At 39.9% G+C, this 27,373-nt stretch overlaps 1 protein-coding gene across 2 annotated transcripts in view; it reads right to left on the reverse strand.

Annotated features, from left to right (window-relative positions):
* The window catches only part of LOC149777700 (cholesterol 7-desaturase nvd-like), a 52,330-nt gene that overhangs the window by 14,827 nt on the left and 10,130 nt on the right, over positions 1-27,373 (reverse strand). The window contains exons 1-2 of one of the 2 annotated variants that reach the window (XM_089938752.1): positions 993-1,274; positions 15-203 (exon numbers count right to left, since the gene is read on the reverse strand). In XM_089938752.1, the coding sequence (XP_089794878.1) occupies positions 15-203; positions 993-1,137 (334 nt within the window). In that variant the 5' untranslated portion in view covers positions 1,138-1,274. Of the gene's footprint in view, positions 1-14; positions 204-992; positions 1,275-27,373 lie in introns of those variants that run through there. The other variant, XM_089938751.1, reaches the window with a different exon arrangement.

The raw sequence follows: 27,373 nt of genomic DNA on the forward strand, positions 1-27,373 counted from the left end.
CTATATATCCTTACTGTTATCAGCATACGGAATGTACGTGCACTTTCCGTCGTGTCCCCTAAACCTCCAGCCGTGGAAGGGACACTCAAGGCAATCCCCGACAACTCGTCCCCCTACGGACAGGTTAGCCCCCATGTGGGGACAGTAAGCATCCAGCACGTGCGCCTCGCCTTTTTCATCCCTGAAGACTGCCAAGTTTAGTCCTGAAATAAATTACAATACTTGGGTAATAAATTACAATACTCGGTTAATAAATTACAATACTTGGTTCATAAAGGTACCATAAACAGTTGAGAACATTTGTATGACAACAAAGGCTAGACATAACATAACCAAAGATTTCCAAATGGCGTATAGTAAATAAGAGTGTTTGCAAACACGTGTTCAGTTGATCGGACAGTTATAATGTTATGATACGGTTTGTATCATAACCTTCTTCTCATCTCTTGCTATGAGAAGGAATTACTCATAAGTTAAGAAGTGTCTTTGCCCATGTTCAGAGAGAGAGAGAGAGAGAGAGAGAGAGAGAGAGAGAGAGAGAGAGAAGGAATTCAGGCTCTCTAACAAGGGTGTCACCAATAACCGTGGAGATTGATTGGTAACTTTTAGAATGTAATATAGATAGTTAAATCTCGATTAACTTTATGATATCCAACGAGTATAAAATTCAATAGTTGCGAATAATGCAACGATCATTTTGAAGAAATGTATCGTGCTAAAATAGGATACTAATTTGGAATAGGTTACTAAACATTACTCAATATTACTTAAAGAATCTTTTATTTGTAAATTAAATCTAAACGTGAAGTTGGTAGCGAATTCATCCTTTCCAATAATACATACCACAAATACAAATAAACATTCCATTATATTATAATATAAAATATAAGAACTCACAAAAATGTTGGAAATTATGAACTTTACCGTTAAAGTCTCAAATATTAAAAAGTACACATTCTTTAAAGAAGTTTGTGAACACAGACGATCCTTACCTGTAAGGAAAAGACAGAGCTGTTCTGACTGGAGCAACGAATTAATTCTTCGTAAGCCTGATTCGTTATTTATACAGTTTTTTCGTTCGCTCAGTCTAGTGAGAACATGCCCCTTGAACGTTTCCATGGCGATCGTGTGAACCATCTGCGCAACGCATCCAATATTGATATTATAATTTGTACGTTCTGCAGCTTCCCCCAAATCTAAATTGATGACATTTAGATACGACCGAAATGTATTTTGTGCTGACAGTTGTTGATTTTTAGTTACGAGCAAAATGTATTTTGCGCTGATAATTGTTGACCTTTAGTTACGAGCGAAATGTATTGTATATTTTGTGCTGACAATTGTTGACATTTAGTTACGAGCGAAATGTATTGTATAGATTTTCTGCACCTGGTCATAAAGTGCGATCTTTATAAAATAGCATACAGTTATATTACACAATTATATAAATTTTATCTCCATATATTTTAGTGGAAAATTATTGTCAATATAAATTAATAAAAAATTACTTTTAATACAATTTAGAATAAATTTCAATCGTAATACTTTTACTTAAAAGTTCTTTCCTAATAAAAACATGAATTGTATAACATCACATGCATTTACCACGAGCCTTCTTCAGCGAGAGACATAATGTATTACTGAAATTTGGGATTCATGTCAAATAATGTATATGGGTTGGAGATTCTATTAATAAAATAGCTTAAAATAGCTTTAGTAACTTAACATAAGTCTCTAATGTTGCTATACGGCACTGCTAAGTGTTACGACAGTGTGAATAACTTAACTCCATATGGTTGTTAAATAGCACCGTTAAAGTGTTACGAAACAGTGTAATTTAAGATTTATATGACGTGATGTTATGCTGCGAATAAATGTGGACGTTTTATCATATAATGAATTATTATATACTCATTTGTTTCTCTCCGTTAACTTTACATTGTCAGAATCGTTCAGTATTTTGCGATACTGAGCACCTTAATATTGCACGTGTGTTTGAACTTCGTCGTGCGCGCGCTCGACATTAGTGTAAAAAAGAATTGTCCTTTGGGTCTACTTCAAATTGAAATTTAGAGTCATTTTGTGAATAAATGAGCATTGCAACAGCTTTTCCAAATCGTCTAAATGAATTGGTCCCAATTCTGCTGTTTACGGACTAGATTTAAATGTGTCAATTCGACACGAAGTACATGTGATTTAGCAGTGAGAGACGTGTCTTGACTCAGCTGCATGCATGTTTCTATTCTGTCATTGAATTTTCGGAATGATAATGTGGGAACAAATATGAACTCTTTCAACTGAAATTATCAAAAAGACGCTATGAAATATCAAGTTCATTTCATTATAAGTGCAGTAATGAGAATGCTATTACAGCTGCAAATGTAGTCGAAATTACAATATAATTTTGCGGTGTGTAACCAAGTTTTAGAACCCACGACAGCTCATGTAATTCGAATTTGAAAAACTAAGAAAGCACAGGTTGAGGAAATTCAAGATGCAAAAATGTAAATATATTTTTGCCATTATTTTTACCAGCTAAAGAAGACATGTTAATACCTTGTCATTTGCTTGCTATTTGAAGGGACACTAATTATGTTATGACGTGTATGACGTTTATCGCCAGTCTTCAGCCAAATCGTTGTATCAAAAAAGTTAACTTGCAATTTGTGTGTGACGGTATAATCAGTCAACAGAAATAAGAATTCGTCGTCGTCTTGGTTTATTGGTTCTGAGGCCCTTCCTTTTCTACCTAAAACTTTTGTTGCATTTTCCCCCTCGAATTTAGTACTTTGACTTATAAAATGGTACGTCTCTGATAAATACGCGAAAGCCCGTGGCCTCAGTATGCTTTTGTATGCGGTTGGTCTATACACTTGGGAACACTGGTCATAGTCTGAACCATTCCATTTACGAAAAGTTACGAACATTGTTCCTAAATAACTGTTTCAATGATGAGAACAGTATTTTCAATTACTGCATCTCTCGTGTTTGCTGTTGACATTGCGGATATCGCGTTTATTTGTGTGCTTGTTTAAAAGTTTTGTTTCTGACTTAGTCAACGCGTCCACGTCGTCAACTTTTTCATCTCTACTTTCAAATGGACGAAACAGCTTGTTTAGTTCATTCACAAAGAAATCTAATCAAACAAAACCTAAATCATTTATTAGATGTGTGTACATGGTTTGTTTACAAAGTATTTACTAGTGCATAATACTAATTTTAGTCACAAGTGTCATGCACGTGGGTGCAATATCAAGGTGTTCAGTATCGTAAAATACTGCACAATTCTGACAATGTAAAGTTAACGGATACAAAACTGAGCATATAATAAAGTGTATTAGGAACTACTGTGTAAACAAAACATGTACACTTGTAGTAGACGCTTTTGATTTTAGTTGATTAGATTTGCAAATGAACTAAACAGTTAAATTTATTTGAAAGCAGAGATAATAAAGTCAACAATATGGACGCGTTTACTGAATCATAATTGCAATGCCAGTTGCTGGTACAGGAAAGTAACTTTTCCATTGGTCAGAATGTTACCACGTGATCAAAACGAATTGCGTTCATTTCTGTATGAACTGCAAGGAGAACTACTTTTCCACTTTTATAAATAGAGTCACGTGTACACAATAAGATAAACACCGCCAGTTAAGGCAGACATGAAGTAAGCATTAAAGAAAAACAACATTCTAACGAACAAACAAAAAATAATTGAAAAAATTGGGTTCCATTGGTTGAAGGACTGGTATTATGATGACCTTATTGAGATCAAGCTGGACATCCCAAGTGCTATAAATAGCTACGCAACAGAAAAACCACAAACATGTATTACTACGATCAATTAAGATTTCTGTTTTTTAATGATGCAAACAAAATAACATAACAAATAATTAAAATTTCAATTATAAGAGTTTAACGTTGTTTTTTCTGAGCTCATCGTGGTATAAACTGTCAGTTGCCGACTCACACGGTTTACATAACGCCCTTCGGGCGTTATTTGCCGTGTGAGTCGGCAACTGACAGTTTATACCACGATGAACTCAGAAAAAACAACATTAAACTCTTACATAAATGAAACTTTCAAAGAAGCAAACGTATGAACGTGATATTCGCAATGTCAACAACAAACGTGAGATGCAGTAATTGAAAATACCGTCCTCCTCATTGAACAGTTATTTGGGAGAAATGTTCGTAACTTTTCATAAATGGAATGGTTTAGACTACGGCCAGTGCTCTGGGGTATACAAGCGAGGCAGCTACCAGTACCATTTTGTAAGTCTTTTGTATGACTCGGCCAGGGTACGAACACGCGACCTACCTCATCCGAGGCGGACGCTCTAACCACTTAGACTACCAGAGCGGTCTTTTGAAAGATTGATTTCATGTCTGAAATGTAAAGCAGTTTCCATGTATTTGTTCTGGCTCACAAAGTAATCGTTTTTGTTCTCTGCAGGCACAACTTCTGTAGAAACACAACATCAGGCGTCGCATGACATGATGGGAAATCTGATATTTTCACATGTGAAAATGAAAATGAAACAAATAGATAGCCAATAAGTCTTTATATATATATATATATATATATATATATATATATATATATATATATATATATATATATATATATATATATATAGAGAGAGAGAGAGAGAGAGAGAGAGAGAGAGAGCAATCTTACAATATTACGGAATAATATGTTACATTTCCTGTGATCATTTTCAAATGATCTTTGTAAACTTGTTTTTGTCTGATTTAACTTTTCGTTTAACGAAGGAAATAAAGATCGTCCACACCTTATCGTATAGTCTTTGAATATTCTACATCTATGGAAGATTCTCCCACAACAGGTCAAATTAAACTATTACGTTAGGAACACGTAACTACAGAAGGTACATATGCGTGACTTCTCATTTTATTGGTTCGTGTCTAAGCAGGTATAACTAGACGTACTACTACTATTTGTACTTTATGTATATCTCGGTGTCAATTTCACCAACCAAATACCATCACTGGAAAAGGGTCAAAAATGGGAACGTTCAAAGGTGTATGATGTGAAGATAACCTTACTAAATTAGTTTGACAGCTCGATTTACTTGTGGAAATGTGATAACATTTGACATCTTTAGCTGATACATATAAAAATATTTCACTGTTATTATTTTTCGTTGCGGCAGTGGTTGGAAATTGTTTTGTGAATTTAGCGGTACGAGGTCGAGGAAAAGAGTTTTATACACAAAACGTCTATCGTTTACAGCATAGTTATGCGACTTGATGGAAAATTTTATGTCGTACCTACGAGATGTATTTCTTAGTTCCAAAAAAAGTCGTAATACGTCTACGCATCATTCAAAATAAAGACAACTCCGTCGGACATACAGTTGTAGTGTGGTTCAAATCGTGAAGATTTGTATGATGTGGACGACACCATTGGCGTCACCAGGGTTGGTGTCACCCAGTGCGGTAACTCATGGTGTCATCCCCCCCCCCCCCGACCTCCTTCCTGAACAAAAATTCAACAACAGTATGGACTGTCACGTGCGGTAACTCATGGTGTCACCCCCCTTGACCTCCTTCCTGCACAAAAATTTAAAAAAAAAATTGTATAGTCATTTTGGTGTCACCCCCTCTGATGGTCTCACCCACTGCGGTCCGCAGCCCACCCCCACCCCCAGTGACGCAACTGCCGTTGTGTCATTGGGACGACTGAAATGTACAAAAATAATGCGAATAACGTCGTGGAAAAATAGCAAATGTTCACAAGATAGCAACTTAAAATTTACTTTCTCCTGAAACGACATACCCTCCTCGTGGAAATGAGAAAGTAGTATCGTGGGAACGACCTATATATATTAGTCGTCACATTCTCAATACGAGCATCACAAAATGCGCATGTTACGCCTCGCTATTGACCTTGTCCGTACAAATGACCTTGACCTTTGTGCTAGAGACATGATTATAGTACGATATCGTGTGGATCTGGATAGAGTTTCATATCAATAGGAGTCAAAAAGCTACGGCCTTGATAAGGAATGAGGTCACTGACTTACATAAACCCTTGCAGTGACGTTGACCACGAGGCAATATATATATAATACATTAGACTTTCATTAAAATCAAAAAACTCTCACAAGTTCTCATTGGTTCAAATGGTAAACATCTACTTGGAGAGTAGTCACTAATTTCTATTTTCCCTTGTCCTGGCTTTAATCTTGAGACAAAGGAAGTAACCAAGGTATGCGACAAACTGTCACGATATGGTTCGTAGCTAGTTAAGTGTCATTAAAATATGTTCAGTGGTTCAAAAGTATTAATTCAGACAAGAGCACGTCAGATTTAAACATTTCCTTGTTGTGACCTTCACCTTGAAACATCGGGCGTGGGTATTGTATCCAACAAAGTCTATACTTGAATATGATTTGTTAAAAGAACAATAAAATATCTTAAGATGTTCAAAAGTTATGCGCCGGACAATAATAAAGGTCACAAAATAACATTTTGTATTGCCATTACCTTGACCTAGACGTGGTGGCATGGTTATGGTACGCGACACTCAATGATATATACTTGGGCAAAGTTTCATTAAAATATGTTTTCTCGTTCAAATATTATATTCCGTACATGGATAAAAGTCAGAGAATAATACGTTCCCTTATCTTAAACTTAACTTTTGAGGCAGAAGGCGTGGCTATGGCATAAGACACACTGTCTTGTCACGATATATATTTGGGCCAGATTTCATGAAAACCTCTCCAACCGTTAGAACGTTATACAAGGATATGCGGTTGTTGGTTTTCATTGACAACACTGTATTTAACTATATCAAGCTTAGAAAATTGTTGCTAAGTGCTGAGGCCCAAGTGGGTATCTAACCCAGGTTATTTGTATTACAAATTCGACTCTCTGCTAACTTAGCTTCAGCAATCCCTCGGACATCGACGTAATGTAATAACAGGTGTGTAACGTCATTGCGTATTTTAATGAATTGCAGCTTTTTACGATTACATTTCCAGCAGTGCAAATAAACCATAGTGACTTTATAATCGTGTTATGTGTTCGTGAAATACCAAATTGGGATTATTTTTTTATTTTTATTAATACAGTAAATATATGATAAACTGCTCTCATCAGACATGTTAAGTTTTGAGTTTGTATAAGTTTAAAACTCTACAGTCACAAAACTTTTTTACGTTGGCATTTCGAACACGACAATTTTGAAGTATAGCAAGAACGTCTCACAAATATGGAGAGAGAGAGAGAGAGAGAGAGAGAGTTACAAGTATTTGAAGCAGCAATCATCAGAAAAAGATCACACTATTTTAATGTGATTTGTGATTTGGATTTTTTAACGTAGCTTCAACAATTTTTCAGTCATATCGCTACGATGTCGTTGTTGTTGACTTTAATTATAGTAGCGTTCGCACAATTGTGCATGTGCCACTTTTTTCTGACTGCACCGCAGCCTGCTAGTTGTTCCTGGGGAAGGGGATGGTGCCACCTCCCCCAGGCTTTTATGGATTCAAGGAACCCTGATAGTTTGGCCTCAATCTGTGGGTCCATAAAGGTCCCTACAGTTGAATGGTTGGCTGTCATTAGTGGGAAGGAGAGCTCGGGAACGGTCCTGCTTGCTTTACATCGCTGGTTTCTTGTTGCATTTGCCCTTTTTTTTTTTTTTTTTTTTTTTTTTTTCGAGATTTTTTTTTTTTTCAAGGTTTTTTTTTCGAGGTTTTTTCTCTTCAAAATGTTCTAAAAGGAGGGGGGATGTTCTATGCTGTTTATAGAGGTTCTTAGTAGATATCATGTATGAAGAGAGATTTTCAAGATTATTATGGTATTACTAGTCGAGGTGTTTAGGGTGTGTGTCCTACGTTATGTTATTTATAAGTTTTTAGATATTACCTCTTTAAGTTATTTATTAATTGAAGTTTTTAGAGATTGAATGTTATTTATACTTTATTTAGCAAGAGACCGGAGTCCTAGCCGATTACATGGTTCGTTAAGGACATCTAGGACAGGAATCCTAGCTGATTACTCGGTTCGTTAAGGACATCTAGGGCATCCGATTTTGCGGTTTCCTTAGTTTTTTATAGGTGCTTCGTAAGTGAATTATTTATTAATACTTTTATAAAATTGAATGATATGTTATGGTTTTTTATGTGGTGGCTTCTACATTTATTTAGCTAGTTACTGGGTCTTTTGGTTTTGTGGGGATAGTAATTATATTTTGTTCCTAAGTCCTGCTGAGTCTATGAATTGATTTATATTTTTATATGCTGATTGTTTATTTTTATTAGAGTCCATAAGTAACTCTGGGTATGTGTGTGGTAATCCAATATCTTTTTGGTTTTTGATAAATATTTTCCGAGCGAATTGATATTTTGGGCATATATTGAATACGTGGTGTAGATCTTCGGTGGTGTGGCAGTTAAAGCAGTTAATGGTTGCTGGTTTGGGTCCTATAAACCTTCCAAAACTGCTTGCTAGTTTAGTTTTTCCAGTTATTATCCTGTTTATGGTTTTCTGTTCTAAATAGGTACCCTTAGGTAGCTGTATGTTCCTATCTACGTTTTTTTGGGTTTCATGGTGATTTTTCCCTTTTGTGGAGGAGTTCCAAAAATCTTGCCATGTTTGGTCTATATATGTTTGTGCGAAGCTTATTGCTTCTGTAGAACTATAGTTAAGCTTGATAGAGTTTTGATCTCCTAGTTTGGGTTTTGCAACTTTGTCTGCTGTTTCGTTGCCAGAGATTCCAATGTGCGACGGTATCCACATGAGCTCGACTAATTGATGTACTGTGGTGATATCGTCGATTAATTGGCATGCTCTGTCGAGGAATTGTTCCCTAGAGTATGTATTGCGATTTTGTATCGATTTGATAACGCTTAGGGAATGGCTTATAATGACTGCTTTAGGTATTTGGTTGTCTTTGATCCATTGTAGTGATTCAAGTATAGCCCAGAATTCAGTGGTGTAAATGGAGCAATAGTCAGGTAATCTGGATCCCGTTTGTATATTGAATTCAGGGATGACTATTGCTGCTGCTGTTCTTGGTGGGTTGTTTGTTTTTGATCCATCGGTATGTATTTTAACATAGTCCGGGTATTTTTGGTTGATTTCGTTTACCAGTACAGGTTTTAGTAAGTTTTCTTGTCCTTCTTTATTGCCTAATTTGGTAGCTTCAATGTTAATCCTTGGTGGTTTTTGTAACCATGGTGATTTGTTCTGGTCTGTATTGTTTGTTACCTGTTTTTTTAGTAGAGGTATCTTTACTCTTAGTTCAAGGATTACTTTGCCACTTGGTGTGATAGGTATGATTTTGGGTTTGAAGACAACAACTTTACACTTATTTATAGCTATTTTGGTGGGATGGTTGTCTGGATGGGTATCTAATCAAATGGAGTATCGGAGGAGCAGTTCTTGCCTACGTAATTTTAAGGGTAGTTCTCCTGTTAGTGTTTGTAGTTCTTCTAATGATGTTGAAGGGAGTGTTCCTGTGCATAATAGCAAGGCTTTTCTCTGGATAGTGTCAAGTTTTTGTAGTACAGGCTGCTTAGCCGAGTTATATGCTTGGCAATCGTAATCCAGTTTTGATCTAATTAGGCTTTTATATATCGTGAGGAGGGTTTCCTGGTTGGATCCCCAGTCAGTCCCTGTGATGTTCCTGAGTAAACTGAGATCTTTGTTACAATTCTGGGTGAGTTGTTCAATGTGCTGTTTCCATGTGAGGTGGTTGTCAAAGAACATTCCTAGGAATTTTACTACTGTTACGTATTTGATTAATTGATTTTGTATATAGAAGTTTGGATAGACTAGGTTGTTATTTCGTTTGGGGGTGAATATGATTGCCACAGTTTTTTCATGAGATATTTTGAAACCCCATTTGTCCGCCAATCTCCCTATGTTGTCTAGGCTCTGCTGGATTTCTTTAACTACTGTGTTATTGGCAGGATTTCCATTCCTCCATATGCCACTATCATCTGCAAATTGTGACAAGTTTATTTTTGTGGAGGCTACATTGAGGTCAAGGTCGTTTACCATTAGGTTAAATAGTAACGGACTTATTACACTGCCTTGCGGTGTTCCATTTTCAAGTGAAAATTCTTCCGAATGGGTGTTGCCTATTCTTGTGGTAATTTTCCGGCCTTTGAGGAAATCGCCAATCCAGTTGAACAAGCGTCCAGTTATTCCAAATTGGTTTAATTTGGCCATTAGTCCATTGGTCCATACTAGGTCGAACGCTTTTTCTAGGTCTAAAAAAACCGCTATGAAAAAAAAAAAACCGCTACGATGTCTGCAATGTGGCAGTTTATAGTGATGTCTAGCACTGGGGCATCATGCCGCAGACATGTAGCATGATGTCCCACCCAGTCACATTATTCTGACACCGGGCCGACCAGTCCTAACACTAACCTCTTAATGCTGAGCGCCAAGCGAGGCAGCTGTTAGTACCGTTTTTGTAAGTCTTTGGTATGACTCGGCCGGGGAACGAACCCACGACCTCCCGCATCCGAGGCGGACGCTCTAACCACTAGGCCACCGGAGAGGTCACTATTTTAATCACTAAATGTATGTAACATGCTCGATTCATCTTGAAATGTCAACATAACTCATCGACGTAGAACACATTCTTCATTTCGAAGGGTTAATCAAATGTCATGTTTTATCACCGACAAACTTGTATCATCCTGCCTTACCACATTATCGCCATGGTAACCGATGTTTCCTTCATACCTTACGTGCGCTGCAGCGCGTAATGAAGAACAACCATGTCATCACGAAGACCAGTAACGCGCTTTAACAGGAATATGGGTGAGTGCTGAATTGCTCTCGATCTAGGATACCAACTGTTTAAAGTGTACGAAATTTACAACAGAACAGTACTATGAAGATGTTTCCAGTAAGGTATTTTTCAGGCTACGTCAACGAATTTGTTAAACTGAAGCAAGAAGCTAGTTGTTATCGGTCATGGTGTCCATCTCCAGAAGACAAAGGGGCTTTACAAAAGAAAGAAAAAGATATACTTCTTAGAAGACATCACTTTAGAATTGGTTATACCATGATATGAGTTTTGTGACATGTAGCATATATTGTTTTTCCCCGAACTGACATGTAGATTGGTTGTACCATGAAATGCCCTCTTTCAAATGTATATTGGTTGTACTACGAACTACCCTCTTTGAAATGTACATTCACTTACGATGAACTGCCCTCTTTGAAATGTACATTGGCTGTACCATAAACTACCATCCTTGAAATGTACATTGGCTGTACTATGAAATGCCTTCCTTGAAATGTATATTGGCTGTACCATTAACTGTTGTCTTTGAAATGAACAATTGGTTGTACCATGAACTATAGTCTTTGAAATGAACATTGGCTGTACCATGAACTGCCCTCTTTGAAATGTACATTGGATGTACTATGAAATGCCCTCATTGAAATGTATATTGGCTGTACCATTAACTGTTGTCTTTAAAATGAACAATTGGCTGTACCATGTCTTTGAAATGAACATTGGCTGTACCATGAACTGCCCTCTTTGAATGAACATTGGATGTACTATGAAATGCCCTCACTGAAATGTACATTGGCTGTACTATGAATGCCCTCTTGAAATGTACATTGGCTGTACCATGAACCGTAGTATTTGAAATGTATATTAGCTGTACCATGAACTATAGTCTTTGAAACGAACATTGGCTGTACTATGAAATGCCCTCCTTGAAATGTGCATTGGCTATACCATGAAATGCACTCCTTGAAATGTACATTGGCTGTACCATGAAATGCCCTCCTTGAAATGTACATTGGCTGTACCATGAAATGTAGTCTTTGATATGTACACTGGATATATCATACACTGCTTTATTTTTTTAATTGTATATTGATTCCATCATGAACTTTCTTTTTTAATATATATATATATATATATATATATATATATATATATATATATATACATACATACATACATACATGAATCTACAGCTGTATATTTTGAAATGTAGACATTGGCTGTACCATGAGGTGTGTTCTATGTCCTGTCAATACAGCGCTGTATCCTCACCATACCTTTGATGTTTTGTATGATTGAAAACATATCGTTCTTGTTCGATCGTCCTCCACAATGCATTGTGTGGTGTTACTAAGAGTGGAAATCCACTTACACGTCACTTCAAGAAAGTCCGAGAGAATTCATTTCGTTTGGGATGGGGTGACTGCATTCAAACACACCTTGTTATCTTCGATGACAAGTTAGGAGAAAACGAAGAAGACCTTAAAATTTCTTTCAGACAAAAATTACATTATCGTTATCTAGCATTGTTAGCATTGCATGTACTTATAATGTATTTAAACTTAAATGTTACAGAAGGATGAAAACTAACTTTAGTTCCTTATTTAAGAAATGGTCAAAGATCACGTAACTACTTTTACTGCTATCGCTGGAACAAAAAGTGACGCATCGCAATCCAAATAAAACAATATAACATGAACCTAATATCAGTATCGAAAAGTGGGCTATCGAAAAGTGGGCTATGGAAAAGTGGGCTATCGAAAAGTGGGCTATTTATTGAACATCATCAGCAATCCCATGGCGGCATTTTAACAAGCGTTAACTACAATCTCAATCATGCCACTGTCTAAGGGCAAATTTTAATATAAAAAAATGCATCGTGCGGCTACAACAAAATTCAAAAGGGAATGCCTGCAAGATGAACGACACTGGGTAGTAAAACATCCACGTACTCCTTACACAAAACCATTCGACGAACATTTTCAAAAACTCAGAACTAAAGTAGCAGGAATCACTCATCCATGACAAACATATTTAGCGGATGTCTCTCATTTAGCTTCGTATACTCTATGTTACAAACATTTTCTTTGCGTCACTGATGCATTTTCAAAATCAGTTCGGGTTGTTCATTTGACCTCTACAGCAAGTTCATAGTGCAAGATTTAAAACTTTTTTTGAAACAAAGCGTGAGATTTTATACGAGTGAAAAATATATAAAGGAACTGAATTCATGAAAGAAGTTTTTTTCACGAATTAAAAAATGACATTTTTTAACAACTGATATTCCTAAAACAAAATATCCTAAAAGGACATTAAAAAATAAGAGTGTATATGGAAATATTTTACACATCGTCATACTGTCAAATACCACGTGTAGTCAATGCTTAGATACAAAAGTACCATCGTAGCAACGGATGTGCGCCTAAGAAGTGATACTTCAAAAGAACGCGATCTGTTGTTGAGAACGTAAAAGATCTGAAGAAAGAAGGCAATGTTAAACACTAGAGATTGCGTTCGCCTTGGAGAATAAAAAGAACATCTGAAAGGTTATTTACCTAACTGGACGATAGAATTCGTGTCACTGGACAAGTTCATGTCTATAAAATGGGAGATATGAATGAGAAAGTGTTGAAATTAACGTTTTATTTGCTCGGGTTACTAGAAGGTTATGTTATTATTACTTACCAAATCAGTTGGCGTCTTTATGGGGCTAAGGGAAAAACAAACTATCATCGGGAAATGAACTGCATAAGCAGTCTATTTTTCTTTCTATTTACTTAACCTTAGGTTCAATATTTTGACGGAAGACCGTAAACTGTACTATCCCGCAGCGGTCGTTGGTGGGGTATACCAATATTTTGGCGACGCCAACACATGGTGAACATCCGGAGAAAAACACCGGTTTGGTATTGTACAGCACAACAACACTCTAAAGGTTATGTACTGAGCAGAGTAATGTGCCTTGACCAACTGACACAACATGGTAGCCGATCTGATAGAGGGAATTGAACCTTGATCGTTCTAGTCACGCCTTACCAACTGGTTGTAACGCGAGTGTCATGTATACACCTGTACCGTAGTGGTCCAGTTAAACCGTAAAGACCACGATAACACTTCACTTATTTATATTAATTCGGGGATTTGGTAAGTAACAATAACATACTCTTTTGATAATTGTTCAGAGAAGATAGATACCCGCCATGGCCAATACCTTTGTGTGTGCGCATGCGTATGTATGTATGTGTGTGTGTGTGTGTGTGTGTGTGTGTCTGTACTAGAGGCGTGCATCATTACCGGTATAACTGTCTACCGCAGTTTTGTTTCTGGTGGTACGTACCACGGTATACTTTCATTCTACCGGTCCTAGGGTAATTTTGGTCAGTACGTAATAAACGGAAATTCGCGAGTAATATTGAATATAAAGATATCATCGGCATGTTTAAAATAATTATATATATATATATATATATATATATATATATATATATATATATATATATATATATATATATATAATGTATATGTTTATAAAATAGTTGCGTTTGTCATAGGTTGATTCGAAATATTACAACTATAATTATATTTATGACCATTTTAAACGCATGTTAGACACATGTTGTAAGGGTGCAAATTTATGTCGATCTGTAAAGAACACATTAATTTGGACAAGAGAACACTTAATTAGATTTATGGGGTCAGGTGCGTGCTAAATGATCTACTGCAATTGCAATGATTTTTAATGTATATGTTGTGAGAGGAAGCCATTATTAATTAAGCCTTCGTTTATTTACCAGTCAGACACTCTGGAAGGAAAACGTTAACTTCGATCTTTGTGTCGAAAATGTCAGAGTTGAAATTGTCCAGAGTCAGTTGTTTGGAAATCGAGAAGTCAGGATCGCCACAATTTTTGGCCTAGTTATAAAAGGTGGTAGATATATTTAATCCGGATTGATTACGTTAAAAAAAGAGGCGTGGTTCCCACACGAAACTGTTTTGTTTTTAATATGCCCCAGCGGAAAATTTAGTCAGTCTACGTGTTCCTGCAAGTGGAAAAAATATAGGAGACTCCGATATTGAATTCATCAGAAGATCTCTTGTAGAACATTTGATCCGAGGGACAGGAAGTCTGGAAAGTCGACGGACACAATTCTGGCGGTAGAAGCGAGCAAAGCTTGAAAGCACAAGGGAAAAAAACTCCAATGACGTATCCACGCATCTGCTTATCCAAGTATCTACGTATCTACCTACTGACGTATCCACCTACCCACACAAAGTTTGAGGGCCGAAAGAGGCGAGACAATAGAGAATTTGGAGAAGAAAAAAGCGAAAGGAACAAGAACAGCCACACTAAAGTTGAAGAGTGAACCGGAAATAAGCAGGATATGAAATTGTACAAGGCAATGACTTCGATTGTTCACTCGATCCTATGATGAACCAATTCTATTTTTTTAAAACAGATCGGCTATTTATAGAAGCATATTTGTGTTTGAAATTCGGTGAATGATTTATTTCAAAGGAGAAGTGTATCTTCCTAATGTAACGTATTATCACAGTTGTTTATGTAATTGATTAAATTGTTTTATTTTATGTACCGGGGCTCGTGTCATTCTGTTCTATATATCTGCCCAGATCTATATTTATTTCATCTTTAAGTGTCACACTTTATATTAATATTTACTCGATCCGGGCAACAACACAGAGGGCGATAACTCTTTAGATAATGATAACTAAATAAAGCGGACACCTTGTAAGAAGGTACAATCCGCCAAACATCCCCACCAACACCTCCAGCGCCCCAGACATGTCAAGTATGTCAGAGTGGTTGCCAAATAGGATGTTGAGAAAGATGTCAATGTGTTTAGTACACTATGTCAGACACATGCCAAGTATGTCAGACACATTTCAAATATGTCAGATACATGTCAAGTATGTCAGATTGGTGGCCAAATAGGATGTTGAGAAAGATGTCAATGTGTTTAGTACACGTATTACTTTGTAAGACTGAGAAACATCCTAAGATTTGCAGGAGAGCAGTTGTTTTCTTTCTGATTTTTCCATAATTTCTCCAATTCACTAATTGTTTTCTCGTTAGTTGAGTAAGTGTGTTGCATCTTTACTAAACCTATGTGACAACTATCTTGCCAGGGTATTGGCATCCCTCTCTAAGTTTCAATAGTGTAGCTTGTTAATTTCAGACTTCATTGTCAACATCAGCAAGCTGTCTAATGTTAGCACAATGTCTTTCAGAGTAAGCTTAATCATTCCACTGTAGTCACATTTTTAAATTACAACATATTTACGATTAATATTAACACAGCAAATTGATCCGCAATAAGGTACGAATCATTTAATTTTAGGCGGGGAGGGGGTGCAATTTTCTATTGGGTCGAGTTACTTTATTACCTTTTATCTATTATTACTCTGTAAAACCGAGAATCACCCTAAGAGTCTCAGGACAACATTGGTTTCTGTCTGTTTTACGTAATTTCTCAAATCCACTAAATATTTCGTTTGCTGAATACACGTATGCCAACTTCAATCAGCCGTTCTGTTGTTACACGGAAAAAATAAATTTCATCATATAAATGAATGACTGATCGAAGTCAAAATGACGATTGCCGGCATGTCAGAATCACCTGGTTGATACTGGTCTTTTCTAAATCACTGGTGGTGATTGGGCGGCGTTGCCGTATTTATTTTCCTTTTATATCTCTTCCAATGGCCTCTTTGGGTCATCAGCAGTCTTGATTGTGGACTGCGCTCTTTTCAACTGTGCTGCAGGAATATGGAGCTAATTTTCTTTCAAATAAAATATAATACCCAATCTAAATAGTGTCAGATTTGTCCCTTCTAGGATCGAAACATATTCCCCCTCTTTTTACGCCGTCTTATCGTAATTCAACATAACTAAGCTAATATGGTCAGTCCGCAGCAAAATATACACTAGCAACCATAGTAGTAAGGTGGGGTACATTAGCGACAATGGGAATTAGCATTACAGAGACCCCTGGGTCAGATTAGCGACAAGGGAAATTTAACATGGCGAAAAATCGTGGGTCAGATTAGCGACAAGGGAAATTAACATGGAGAAAAATCGTGGGTCACTCTAGCGACAAGGGGAATTTAACATGGAACTATAGTGTGGGTTTGTCTAGGGACAAGGGGAATTGAATATGGGATTTTTTTTTAAAAAATTTAAATTTAAATTTAAATTTAAATTTAAATTTAAAAAAAGGGGTAGGCAATGGAAAGGCTATCTCTTTTCGAGAAATATGGCTGGCCCTGAAAAGGGCCTTTGGGTTTATGTTAATGTATTCATTAACATAAATGGTACCGCATTGGTCTTCTTCTTGTCCTTAGGCTACGTCTCACTGTTGGTCCGTAAATCAGCACTCTTTTCAGGCATCCTTGTCTTTCAACGTAGATCCTACGTATCCACAGGCTGGTGTTTGTCCTGTGGACAACGGTCCACTTGGATCGGACATACATGAGCATGTCCGTCCGGAACATCATGGAAGACACAAGCGTAGAAGATTGCACATCGGTCCACATCTTGAAGCGACGAGAACAAGTGAATCAATGCAGTGAACTGCGCTTATTTATAGGTACAGGAAGGATTGAAACGGATTGAATTCATTCACCAATCCGAACACGCGTTACAAAATTCAGTCAGCTCGCATCCAATCCGAAGAGAGCAGTCTGTGACGTCACGTGGTCTATATAGATTCGTTAGCGCTTGTGTGCAGTCAATCTATGCGACAGTGATTCAACATGACGGAAACTCAGAAAACGATCCATTGGGGTGCACCAGCAGGGGAGACTGCCCAAGGGAACCAGGACTTACTTTCAGAAGAGGTACATTGGGATTTTGTGGATTTTCTTACCTCGCAAAAATTTGTTCCGGAACCTTCGTTACCTTCTTCATTACCGCAAGTGGAGAATTTTAGACAGAGACAGAAAGAAGAATTGGAGAAATTTATACAACGACAAAAGGAAGCGGAACAGGCTTTTCTCCTACAGCAACAGCAACAAGAAGAAGAGGTAAGAAAAAAACAACAGCAAGAAGAAGTAGCAGCAAAGAAACAAGAGGGTGAAAATCAAACGGTCACGGTACTGTTGGACATTTTAGCGGAGTTAAGAAGTCTGAAACAAATGTATCAGACTTCTTTATCACGACCGAAGAGAATACGACCTTCCCGAGCTAAACACGCCAACCCTGTGACTAAGCCTGTCCTACCACCCTTAGTGATTTCAACCCAATCATCAGAAGTAGGCCTTGGCCGTGGCAAAGGCTTAAGGCAGTTAAAGTTGATTGGTTAAACTCACCCCTACACCAAAATAAAAAGGCCCTTTTCAGGGCCACCCACATTTCTCGAAAAGAAATACAATTTCAATTTGCCAATAACTCAAAAATAAACCCCACCCATTTTACCTTATAGTACGTGTCTGTGTATGAGTGCGTGAGTGTAGCTTCTTATTTTAAAATCAAAACTCAAAGACGCTTACCTTATATCATTCATGTATTCTTTTATCCATTTTTTTACAATCCAATTCACAATTCACCACAGAACACTTTAATTAAAAGTTCATTGACTTCTTCTTTCTCCTTGTTTAGTCTCTCTGTTTTTTGAATTTCTTCACCGTTTTTTCCTCATTTTTCTTCCCTTCTTCTTTTCTTCTCCTGTTTCTTTGCTTCTTTTAAATAGAATTGTCTTCTTTCTTCCTCTTCTTCCTCTGAAGAATCCCTCTCTTCTTTCGAAGAATCCCTCTCTTCTTTTGAAGAATCCTTCTTTTCTTCTGACTCCTCTTGTTTCTTTTTTGGGCAATCTGGAGACCAATGTCCTTTTTCTTGACAATAATAACAGGTATCTTGACTTTTGTCTTTTTTAGCCCCTGTTTTTTTTCTTTTTTGACGGTCTGGACACTCTGAAGACCAATGCCCTTTCTTCTGACAGATATAGCAAGTATCTTGACTTTTATCTCGAAAGGAAGGAGAGTAGTCCGTCGGCTGGTCTGAAGAGAATTTTCTAATGACCCCTCGCAAAGCTCTGACGAAACGTTCCATCTGGGTAGTCTCTTTCATCGTTCTCCTCGGTTTGAGAGTGAAATGAATAGTGAAAGGACAAGACACACACCCTTTTTATATACGCTGGTTTGCCAAGACTATAAATTAGTCTATGGTGTTTAAACTTGAGTCATTTGACGTTTTGCACTCAAGATGAAACGATCCCATTCATTCGAGAAGAAAGAAGAAGAAGAAGAAAGTAAGAGGCAGAAACGTGATCTATCGCCTCGTACCAGGGCTGAAATCTTGGCACAAATTCATGCCAGTGATTTTGAAGAGGACATGAGTGAACCAGAATCCGAACCCTCTAAACCAAGTTCACCACCCTTAGTCAACCCTGAAAAGTACTATTCCATTCGAGAGACGGAAAAGCGCTCCTCTAGAAAATTTAGAACCACGGCTTACACCTACACGGTGAAGTTTAAAGATTTCAAGGCCGACGTACCCTTGGAGAAAGCAGAAGGGTTTATCACCGAGATGTGGGATTCTTTGCTCACCGCACTCAAGCGACAATGTCAAGCCAAAGAAGACGATCGCTTGACACTATCCATAGATCACGACGGTTTGAAATCCCCTGTTTGGATCGAGTTTAGCAGACCCGCAGAACTGACCCCTTCCAAAGTCATGGACAAGATTCAACACGTACAACAATCTAATGACCAGTTTGACATCACCGATGGTAAAGCCACACTGAAAATGGCCCACGTCTCTCCTCCTCAAGGAACTGGATGCAAAAAGATGTTATTGGTGGACGACCTTCGCAACACCAAAAAGAGTCTCGTCCGAATTAACAAGCCTCAAGACCAGATGTGTTTAGCCCGTGCCATCGTGGTGGGACGAACCTATGCCAACAAGAACGACACGGTAGAATGGAAAAGAACCTGGAAAACTATTCAACGATGCGATCGAGCCAAACAACGAAATGAAGCAGAACTCCTGTTGCAACAAGCCGGACTGTCCAAAGACACACCCTGTGGCATTCCTGAGATGCAAAAATTGCAAGATGCCCTAGCTCCACGCTACACCTTGAAAGTGCACCCTCAAGAAATGCGTGGAACTCTGTTGTTTCGAGGCCAAGATTTTAAGGACGGAAAATACATTCATGTCTATCATCACGATGACCATTTCGATACCATTACCAGTATCACTGGATTCCTGGGATACAGTTATTATTGTGAGAAATGTGACTATGGTTATAACAATCGAGAGCAACACAAGCATTGTGGAATGAAATGCCCAGGATGTTTGGCCTCTCCACCCTGTCTGAGCGAAGGACCAGTGCCTTGTTCGACTTGTTTGCGCACGTTTGTCAGTCCTACCTGTTACCAACAACATTTGAAAACACAAGGTTCACAGAAGAAATGTGCTTGTCAACTCCTGAGATTGTGCCCTACCTGTGGACAAGGCATACTTACCAATAATGCCAAGGCACACGTATGTCGAGGAAAGAAAAAATGTCACATTTGTCACCACATCGTGGACTTGGAACACCAATGCTACGTGCAAAAATACCAACCCCCACCAGAGAAAGAGGACGGTCACAAGAAGAAAGGCAATTTCATCTTTTTCGATTTCGAATGCATGCAAGAGACTGGCATTCACATTCCTAATTTCTGCGTGGCTCATCGAGCGTGCGAGAAGTGTATTCAAGAACCTATCTTCAGTCATTGCCCTCACTGCAGCAAGATTCCTGGAGGACGTGAAAAAATCTTTCGGGGACCAAACACGTTAGCCGATTTTTCCCAATGGGTCTTAGACCCCATCGACAAGATGTGGAGCAAAGAGGACATCGAACGTTACGGAGATTGTCATCGTCATGCCACGGTGATGGCTCACAATTTCTCCGGATACGATGGACAGTTTCTTCTCAGATACTATACGGAACAAGGTACCGAACGTCCTAAAGTGACTTTGAACGGAGCCAAAATCATTTTCATGCAAGTGGGACAAGTACAGTTTAAAGATTCGATGAGTTACTTGGCCATGCCTTTGAGCCGAATGCCTAAAACGTTTGGAATGACAGAAATGGCTAAAGGGTACTTTCCACACTTTTTCAATACGGAAGCCAATCAACATGCCGTTCTACCCCATTTGCCTGAGGCTCACTATTACGACCCCGACAACATGCGTACCGAACAACGAGAAGTTTTCTACGCTTGGTACCAGGCTCATGCCTCTGACCCCTTCGACTTTCAGGAAGAAATGTTAAAGTATTGTCGTTCCGACGTGGACATTTTACGGCGTTGCTGCGGAAAATTTCGAGAACTGTTCATGGAACACGGAGGGGTCGATCCTTTGAAAGAAGCTTGCACCATTGCCAAAGCGTGTTCCTTAGTGTACCGCCAACGATTCATGCCTGAAAACACCGTGGCTGTCATCAGTCCTCAAACGACCCACTATGTCAAGCGTCAATACTCGGTCAAAGCCCTACGTTGGTTACATTACTTGTGCGACAAGGAAGACAAATGGATTCAGCATGCCCGCAACGGAGGAGGCGAAAAGACCATCGGAACGTATTCGGTCGATGGCTGGGACTTAGAAAACCCCAAGATCGTGTACGAGTTTAACGGTTGCTTATTTCACGGATGTCCCGTCTGCTACCCTGACCGTGACACTAAAAATCAGTTTTTGCAACGAACCATGGAAGACTTGTACCAGGACACTTGTCAGCGACGCCTAAAGTTAGAACAGCAAGGATACCAAGTGGTGGAAATGTGGGAACACGAGTACGATCACCGTTTGAAAACCGATCCCGAGTTTAAACGCCTCGTGGAAAGTTACCAGTTCATGGACCCGCTGAACCCGAGGGATAGTTTGTACGGAGGAAGGACCAATGCCACCTGTTTGCTGTACCAAGCCGACGAAGAGAAAGGAGAAGAAATCAAATACTTGGACGTGTGTTCGCTGTATCCCTACGTGTGCAAATATTGTCGCTTTCCTGTAGGGCACCCGCAATTGTTCACGGAACACATCGACCTGAAAAACATTCGACAATACGAAGGCTTGATCAAGTGTAAAGTTTTGCCTCCCACGAACCTATACCATCCCGTCTTACCTCACCATTGTCAAGGCAAACTGATGTTTCCCTTGTGTCGTACTTGTGCCGAAACGTGCAACCAGGACCAACCTTGCCATCACAGCCAGGAAGAACGTGCCTTGACGGGAACCTGGGTCAGCGTAGAATTGTTCAAAGCTCTGGACATGGGATACCAACTGTTAGAAGTGTACGAAATTTGCCACTTTCCCAAGACACAACAGTATCACAAGGGTGACCCTACTCAGAAAGGCATTTTCGCCGACTACGTGGATGCCTTTTTGAAACTGAAGCAAGAAGCCAGCGGCTATCCTTCCTGGTGTCACACTCCCGAAGACCAAATACAATTCAAAGAGAAATACTATGCACAAGAAGGCATCTCTTTAGACCACATCGAGAAAAACGAAGGCAGGCGATCGTTTGCCAAAGTGATGTTAAATTGCTTGTGGGGTAAAATGGCACAACGACCGTGTTTACCCAAGACGGAATATTTGACAGAACCTTCCCGCTACTTCCAGATGATTCACGACAAAACCAAATACATGAAACACGTGGACGTCGTTCGAGAGGATTTGATCTTGGTCAATTACGAAGAAGATCTGGACTTTGTACAAGACGACCCTTTTGGAAATGTCATCATTGCGGCTTACGTGACAGCTCATGCTCGCTTAAAATTGTACGAAGCTTTAGAACTGTTAGAAGAACGCGTCCTGTACTTTGACACGGACAGTTGCATTTACATCCATCACCCGATTCAACAGCACCCTGACATCGAAGGAGACCGTTTAGGAGCCTGGACAGACGAGCATCCCGACGACAAGATTCTAAGTTTCGTCAGTGGCGGTCCCAAAAATTACGGCTACGAATACCGGGACAAACAAGGAGAAGTGCACACGACGTGCAAAGTGAAAGGACTGACTCTGAATCATCGTACCAGTCGAGTGGTCAACTTTGGGGTATTGAAAGAAGCCTTGCAATCGGGAGAGGATGGAAACTGTAAAGTGACCACCTATCAACCGAACAAGATTGTACGTTTACCCACTCACCACATCGTCAGTCGACCCTTGGAAAAAGTCTATCAAATTGTATACCAGAAGCGAGTGCGACTTCCCAATCACTTCACCTTACCGTACGGTCACGTCGGTATTGGTCTGTATATGAAAAGGAACCCTAGGCAAGATCGATAGTTCATTGTTCATTGAAGTAACTTACCATGTCGTTGACGAAGAAGAAACCAGATTGGTTAGGAGTCAAATGTTGGACATCACCGAGACCAGGGTTTTGAGGCTTGGACACAAGAGGTGGCCCAGTATGCACGAGAGTTATTCAAGGAAAAAAGTTACTTTTCAACCTGTGTTAGTGACGGTGCCAGAAGAACCCGTCACCCAGGACAGGACTGTCGTGGACAGGCCTGAAAGATCCTTTCGGGAGGACACTTGTGTGACCTTACCCCTACTATAGAACTGGTTAGAACTTTACCCAAAATATGTTGTACAGACACTTGTGTTTATTCCACGTTCATGGTTATCATGTGCCTTTTATTCTTGTACTTAAGCCTTTGGCTTTTATGTATTTTTGTCTTTCGTATTCATGTTTGAAAAAAACATTTAATAAACGTGTTCTGAAAAAGTATATAAACTCTTGTCTTGTTTGTTTTCGTGTCACAAGTGACATTTCTCACACCATGGCTACCTCTGCTGTCTCTGCTCCCTCTTCCTCTACTGTCAAAGTCATCGACGAACACTTAGATCGTGCCAGTTGGGAGGCTTTGTATCTTCGCCATCCCTTTAACATGCTCATTGCTGGACCTAGCGGTTCAGGCAAAACCGAATTCGTCAAACGTTTGATCGAACATAAACATCATTTGATCGATCGGCCCCCTCAACGGATCGTGTGGTGTTACAAAGAGTGGCAATCGGCGTACAACCTCTTGCGAGAAAGTCAAGGCGATTCCATCGTGTTTGTGGAAGGCATTCCTAAAGAAGACGACGGCATCGTCTCTGACTCCCGTCAAACCCATTTGGTCATTTTCGACGACATGTTAGGAGAAGACGAAGAAGAAATTAAATTGTGGTTCACGCGCAAAGGGCATCACCGTAATGCCAGTGTCGTTTACATCACCCAAAATTTGTTTCAACAAAGTAAAGCCCATCGCACCATCAGTCTCAATGCGCATTACGTGGTCTTGTTTAAAAGCCCTCGAGATAAATCGCAAGTGCAAGTCTTAGCCAAACAGTTAGGAACGCCTTGGCTGACTCAGGCGTACGACGATGCCACTCAAACTCCACACGCCTATTTACTCGTCGATTTGAAACCTACGACCCCCGAGGATTTGCGATTTCGTGCCCACTTGTTTCACCACTGGTGCCAAGACGGAGGGCCTGTCCTGTACACGTCTCCGTCCTCGACTTCATTTCACTCCCAATAAAAAAATCTATAAAAACCTCAGACCTTTTTCGTCTGTCTCACTCTCAGTGCGAACATGACGTCCCTTCAGTCGCATCTTCCCGTCAAATTGATTCGTGCCTTGTATGGCATCAGTCGAGAAAAAGATCCACAAACACGAGCTCGTGTCTTAGAAGCTAGTCTCAAAGAAGTCTTACGATGGTTCACGGTGACGGCACGTCAATTACTCCAAGGAATCATTCAGATTCCTCATCAAACCAAACGCTTTTTCGATCGAAACAAAGTCGCTTTGGTCCAACTGGCCGATCCCCGCATCGACACTCAAACCAAAAAACAAATCATTTTGAAACCTGGAGGGAGCGGTACTCTAGGAGGGGTCATCATTCGCTCACTCTTAAGATGGGATCCTAATGCCCCCAAAGTGATACCCAAGACAAAAGTCCAACGAAGCCCCAAGAAGAAAAAGACCAGGTCCCCAAGGAGAACTTCTCCAGTGGCAGGACCCTCCTCTGACCAGACACCACCCCGGAAAAAGAAAAGAAGCCCCCAGAAAAAGAAAAGTCCACAGAAAACTAGTCGCAAGAGAGGCACTTCGGCCAGGACGCAACCTTACACTCGCAAACCACGACCTGCCAAAGCGGTGACTGCGTCTCCGGCAGCTTCACGTTTGTCCACTTCTCCGTTAATGACACCCAGAACTGAAGAGTACTTGGAGACGTTGATCACACCAAGAACTTCTCCGTTGATGACCCCCAAAAGAACTTCCCCAGTGGCAGGACCTTCCAATTTAGTGGCAGTGGCTGCTGCTCACAAAGTACCTTCTCCCAAAATCAAAGTTCAAGAAAGATCGGGCATGTTACAAAGTTTACTGGATTTGTCCAAGCAAGAACTGGCTCAATTTAGTCCGTTACGTACCCCTGCACGACGTGTCATGCCTGTCCTCAAACTAATACGACGTAAAGACAATCAGTGGCGACGCGTTCCAGTATAAAAAAGGCCTGTGACCAAGTCGGGTGTCAGTGTTTTTTGGTGCTCCTGAAGACTCAAAGATGTCACCCTCCAGACAACCCCAAGGAAAGAAAAGGAAAGGACTGCCACCACGTTTAGCCAAACATGGGGACATGTTATCTGTCCTGTCCAAAGCTTCTCCACCCCTACGAAAAAAACTCATTCAAACAGCCTCCAAAGAGGTCATCGATACCGTGTGCGAATGTTGTTTGAACGTTTTGAAAGGCACGATCCCTTTGTCCAAACACCAGAAACAATGCTTAGGCAAACATCGTCACGTTCTTCGCCAAATGGTTCAAAAGAAAATTCCCATTCGTCAAAAAAAGAAGATGTTAGTGCAACGTGGAGGTATTTTACCTCTCTTGTTAGGCCCCATACTGAAAGGAGTCTTGGGAACCATGTTGGGAGGACTGGTGGGAGCAAGATAAAAAGGCCTCGGAAGTTCCAAGATCTCAGAATCGACCCCTGACAACCCCATGGAAGGACGAAAACTAGCTTTAGTGCCTTACAAACGATGGATGGAATACCATCGGTGGCAAGAACAACACACCCCGCATTTACCTCCCAATCCCCATTTGAGCGAGATGTCCCAGTTACAACACGAATTGCAGTCCTTGATGGATCGCCAAGATTTGTCCGAAACAGAAAAATCGCAAAAGTACGGTCAACTCTTGCAACGACTGCAACTCTTTCACCAGAAAGCTTTAGACGAAACAGCTCTACCCACTCTGAAAGATTTTAAGACCTTGATGAAAAGTCCAGCACCATCACCAGTACCAGTACCAGTACCACCAGTACCCGTGACCAAGACAGAAAAAGGAGAAGAAGAGGAAGGGTTTCAAACTCCACCAGAGAAAGTACGCAAGTTAACAACACCACCTACCTCCAGAATTGGATGGATTAAAAAGATGATGGCCACCCCTTCTTCCTCACAAGAGAAAAAGAAAGTGAAGACAGAAGTGAAGACAGAAGTGAAACAAGAACCGATATCCCCCGCTCAGACATCCTTCTCCTCTTCGACACCTATTGCCGGCCGGACACGCAAAGCATTGCAATCCAAGAAAATACCCCAAGAGAAAAAGAGTAGCATCCTCCAAGAGTGGGTGTCTTATTAACACACCAACCAACACAAAAAAATGGAAAAAGTCTTAGCCAGCATTTACTACGATCCTTCCCATCCTGCAGGTTACGCAGGAGTTCAAAAATTGTATCGTGCTGCCAAAACGCGACTGAAAAGTCTCCGTTTACCTCAAGTGCAACGATGGTTACAAGAACAAGCTACCTACACTTTACACAAACCCATTCGACGCAAGTTTGCCAGAAGTCGCACCCGAGTGGAAGGCATCGATCATCAATGGCAAGCCGATTTAGCCGATGTCTCTCATTTGGCCAGCTACAATCGTGGCTACAAATATTTGTTTTGTGTCATCGACGTCTTTTCCAAATTTGCCTGGGTCGTGCCCTTGGCTTCCAAATCGAGCAGCGAGTTAGTGCGAGCCCTGCAACGGGTGTTGAAACAAAGCGGTCGTCACCCTCTTCGATGGCAAACGGACAAAGGCACCGAATTTCTGAACCAAGCTTTCCAAAAAGAATTAAAGAAACGTGACATTCATTTTTTTACCACCGAGAATCCCGAAACCAAAGCCAGCATCGTGGAACGTTTTCAACGCACTTTGAAAGAACGCATGTGGAAATATTTTACGCATCACCACACTCTGAAGTACATCGACATCTTACCGCACCTGGTGCAAGCGTACAACCAATCTTACCATCGAAGCATCGGACGTGCCCCGCAAGACGTGACTCCCGACAACGAAGTGTTGGTGTTTGAGCGTCTGTTTGGTACGTCCCCGACGAGGGCTGTCCGCGAGAAAAGTGGAATGTTGGCCGTAGGAGATTGGGTGCGCATTGGCAAAACCAAACGCACTTTCGACAAAGGTTACTTACCTAACTGGACGACCGAATTGTTTCGCGTCACTGGACGAGTGCATGGCCGTCATCCTGCCGTCTATAAATTGGAAGACATGAACGGAGAAGTGCTCAAAGGAACGTTTTATTTGCCCGA

The sequence above is a fragment of the Sinohyriopsis cumingii genome, chromosome 17, assembly GCF_028554795.1.
Source record: "Sinohyriopsis cumingii isolate HCF-2022 chromosome 17, ASM2855479v2, whole genome shotgun sequence".
Classification (NCBI taxonomy): domain Eukaryota; kingdom Metazoa; phylum Mollusca; class Bivalvia; order Unionida; family Unionidae; genus Sinohyriopsis; species Sinohyriopsis cumingii.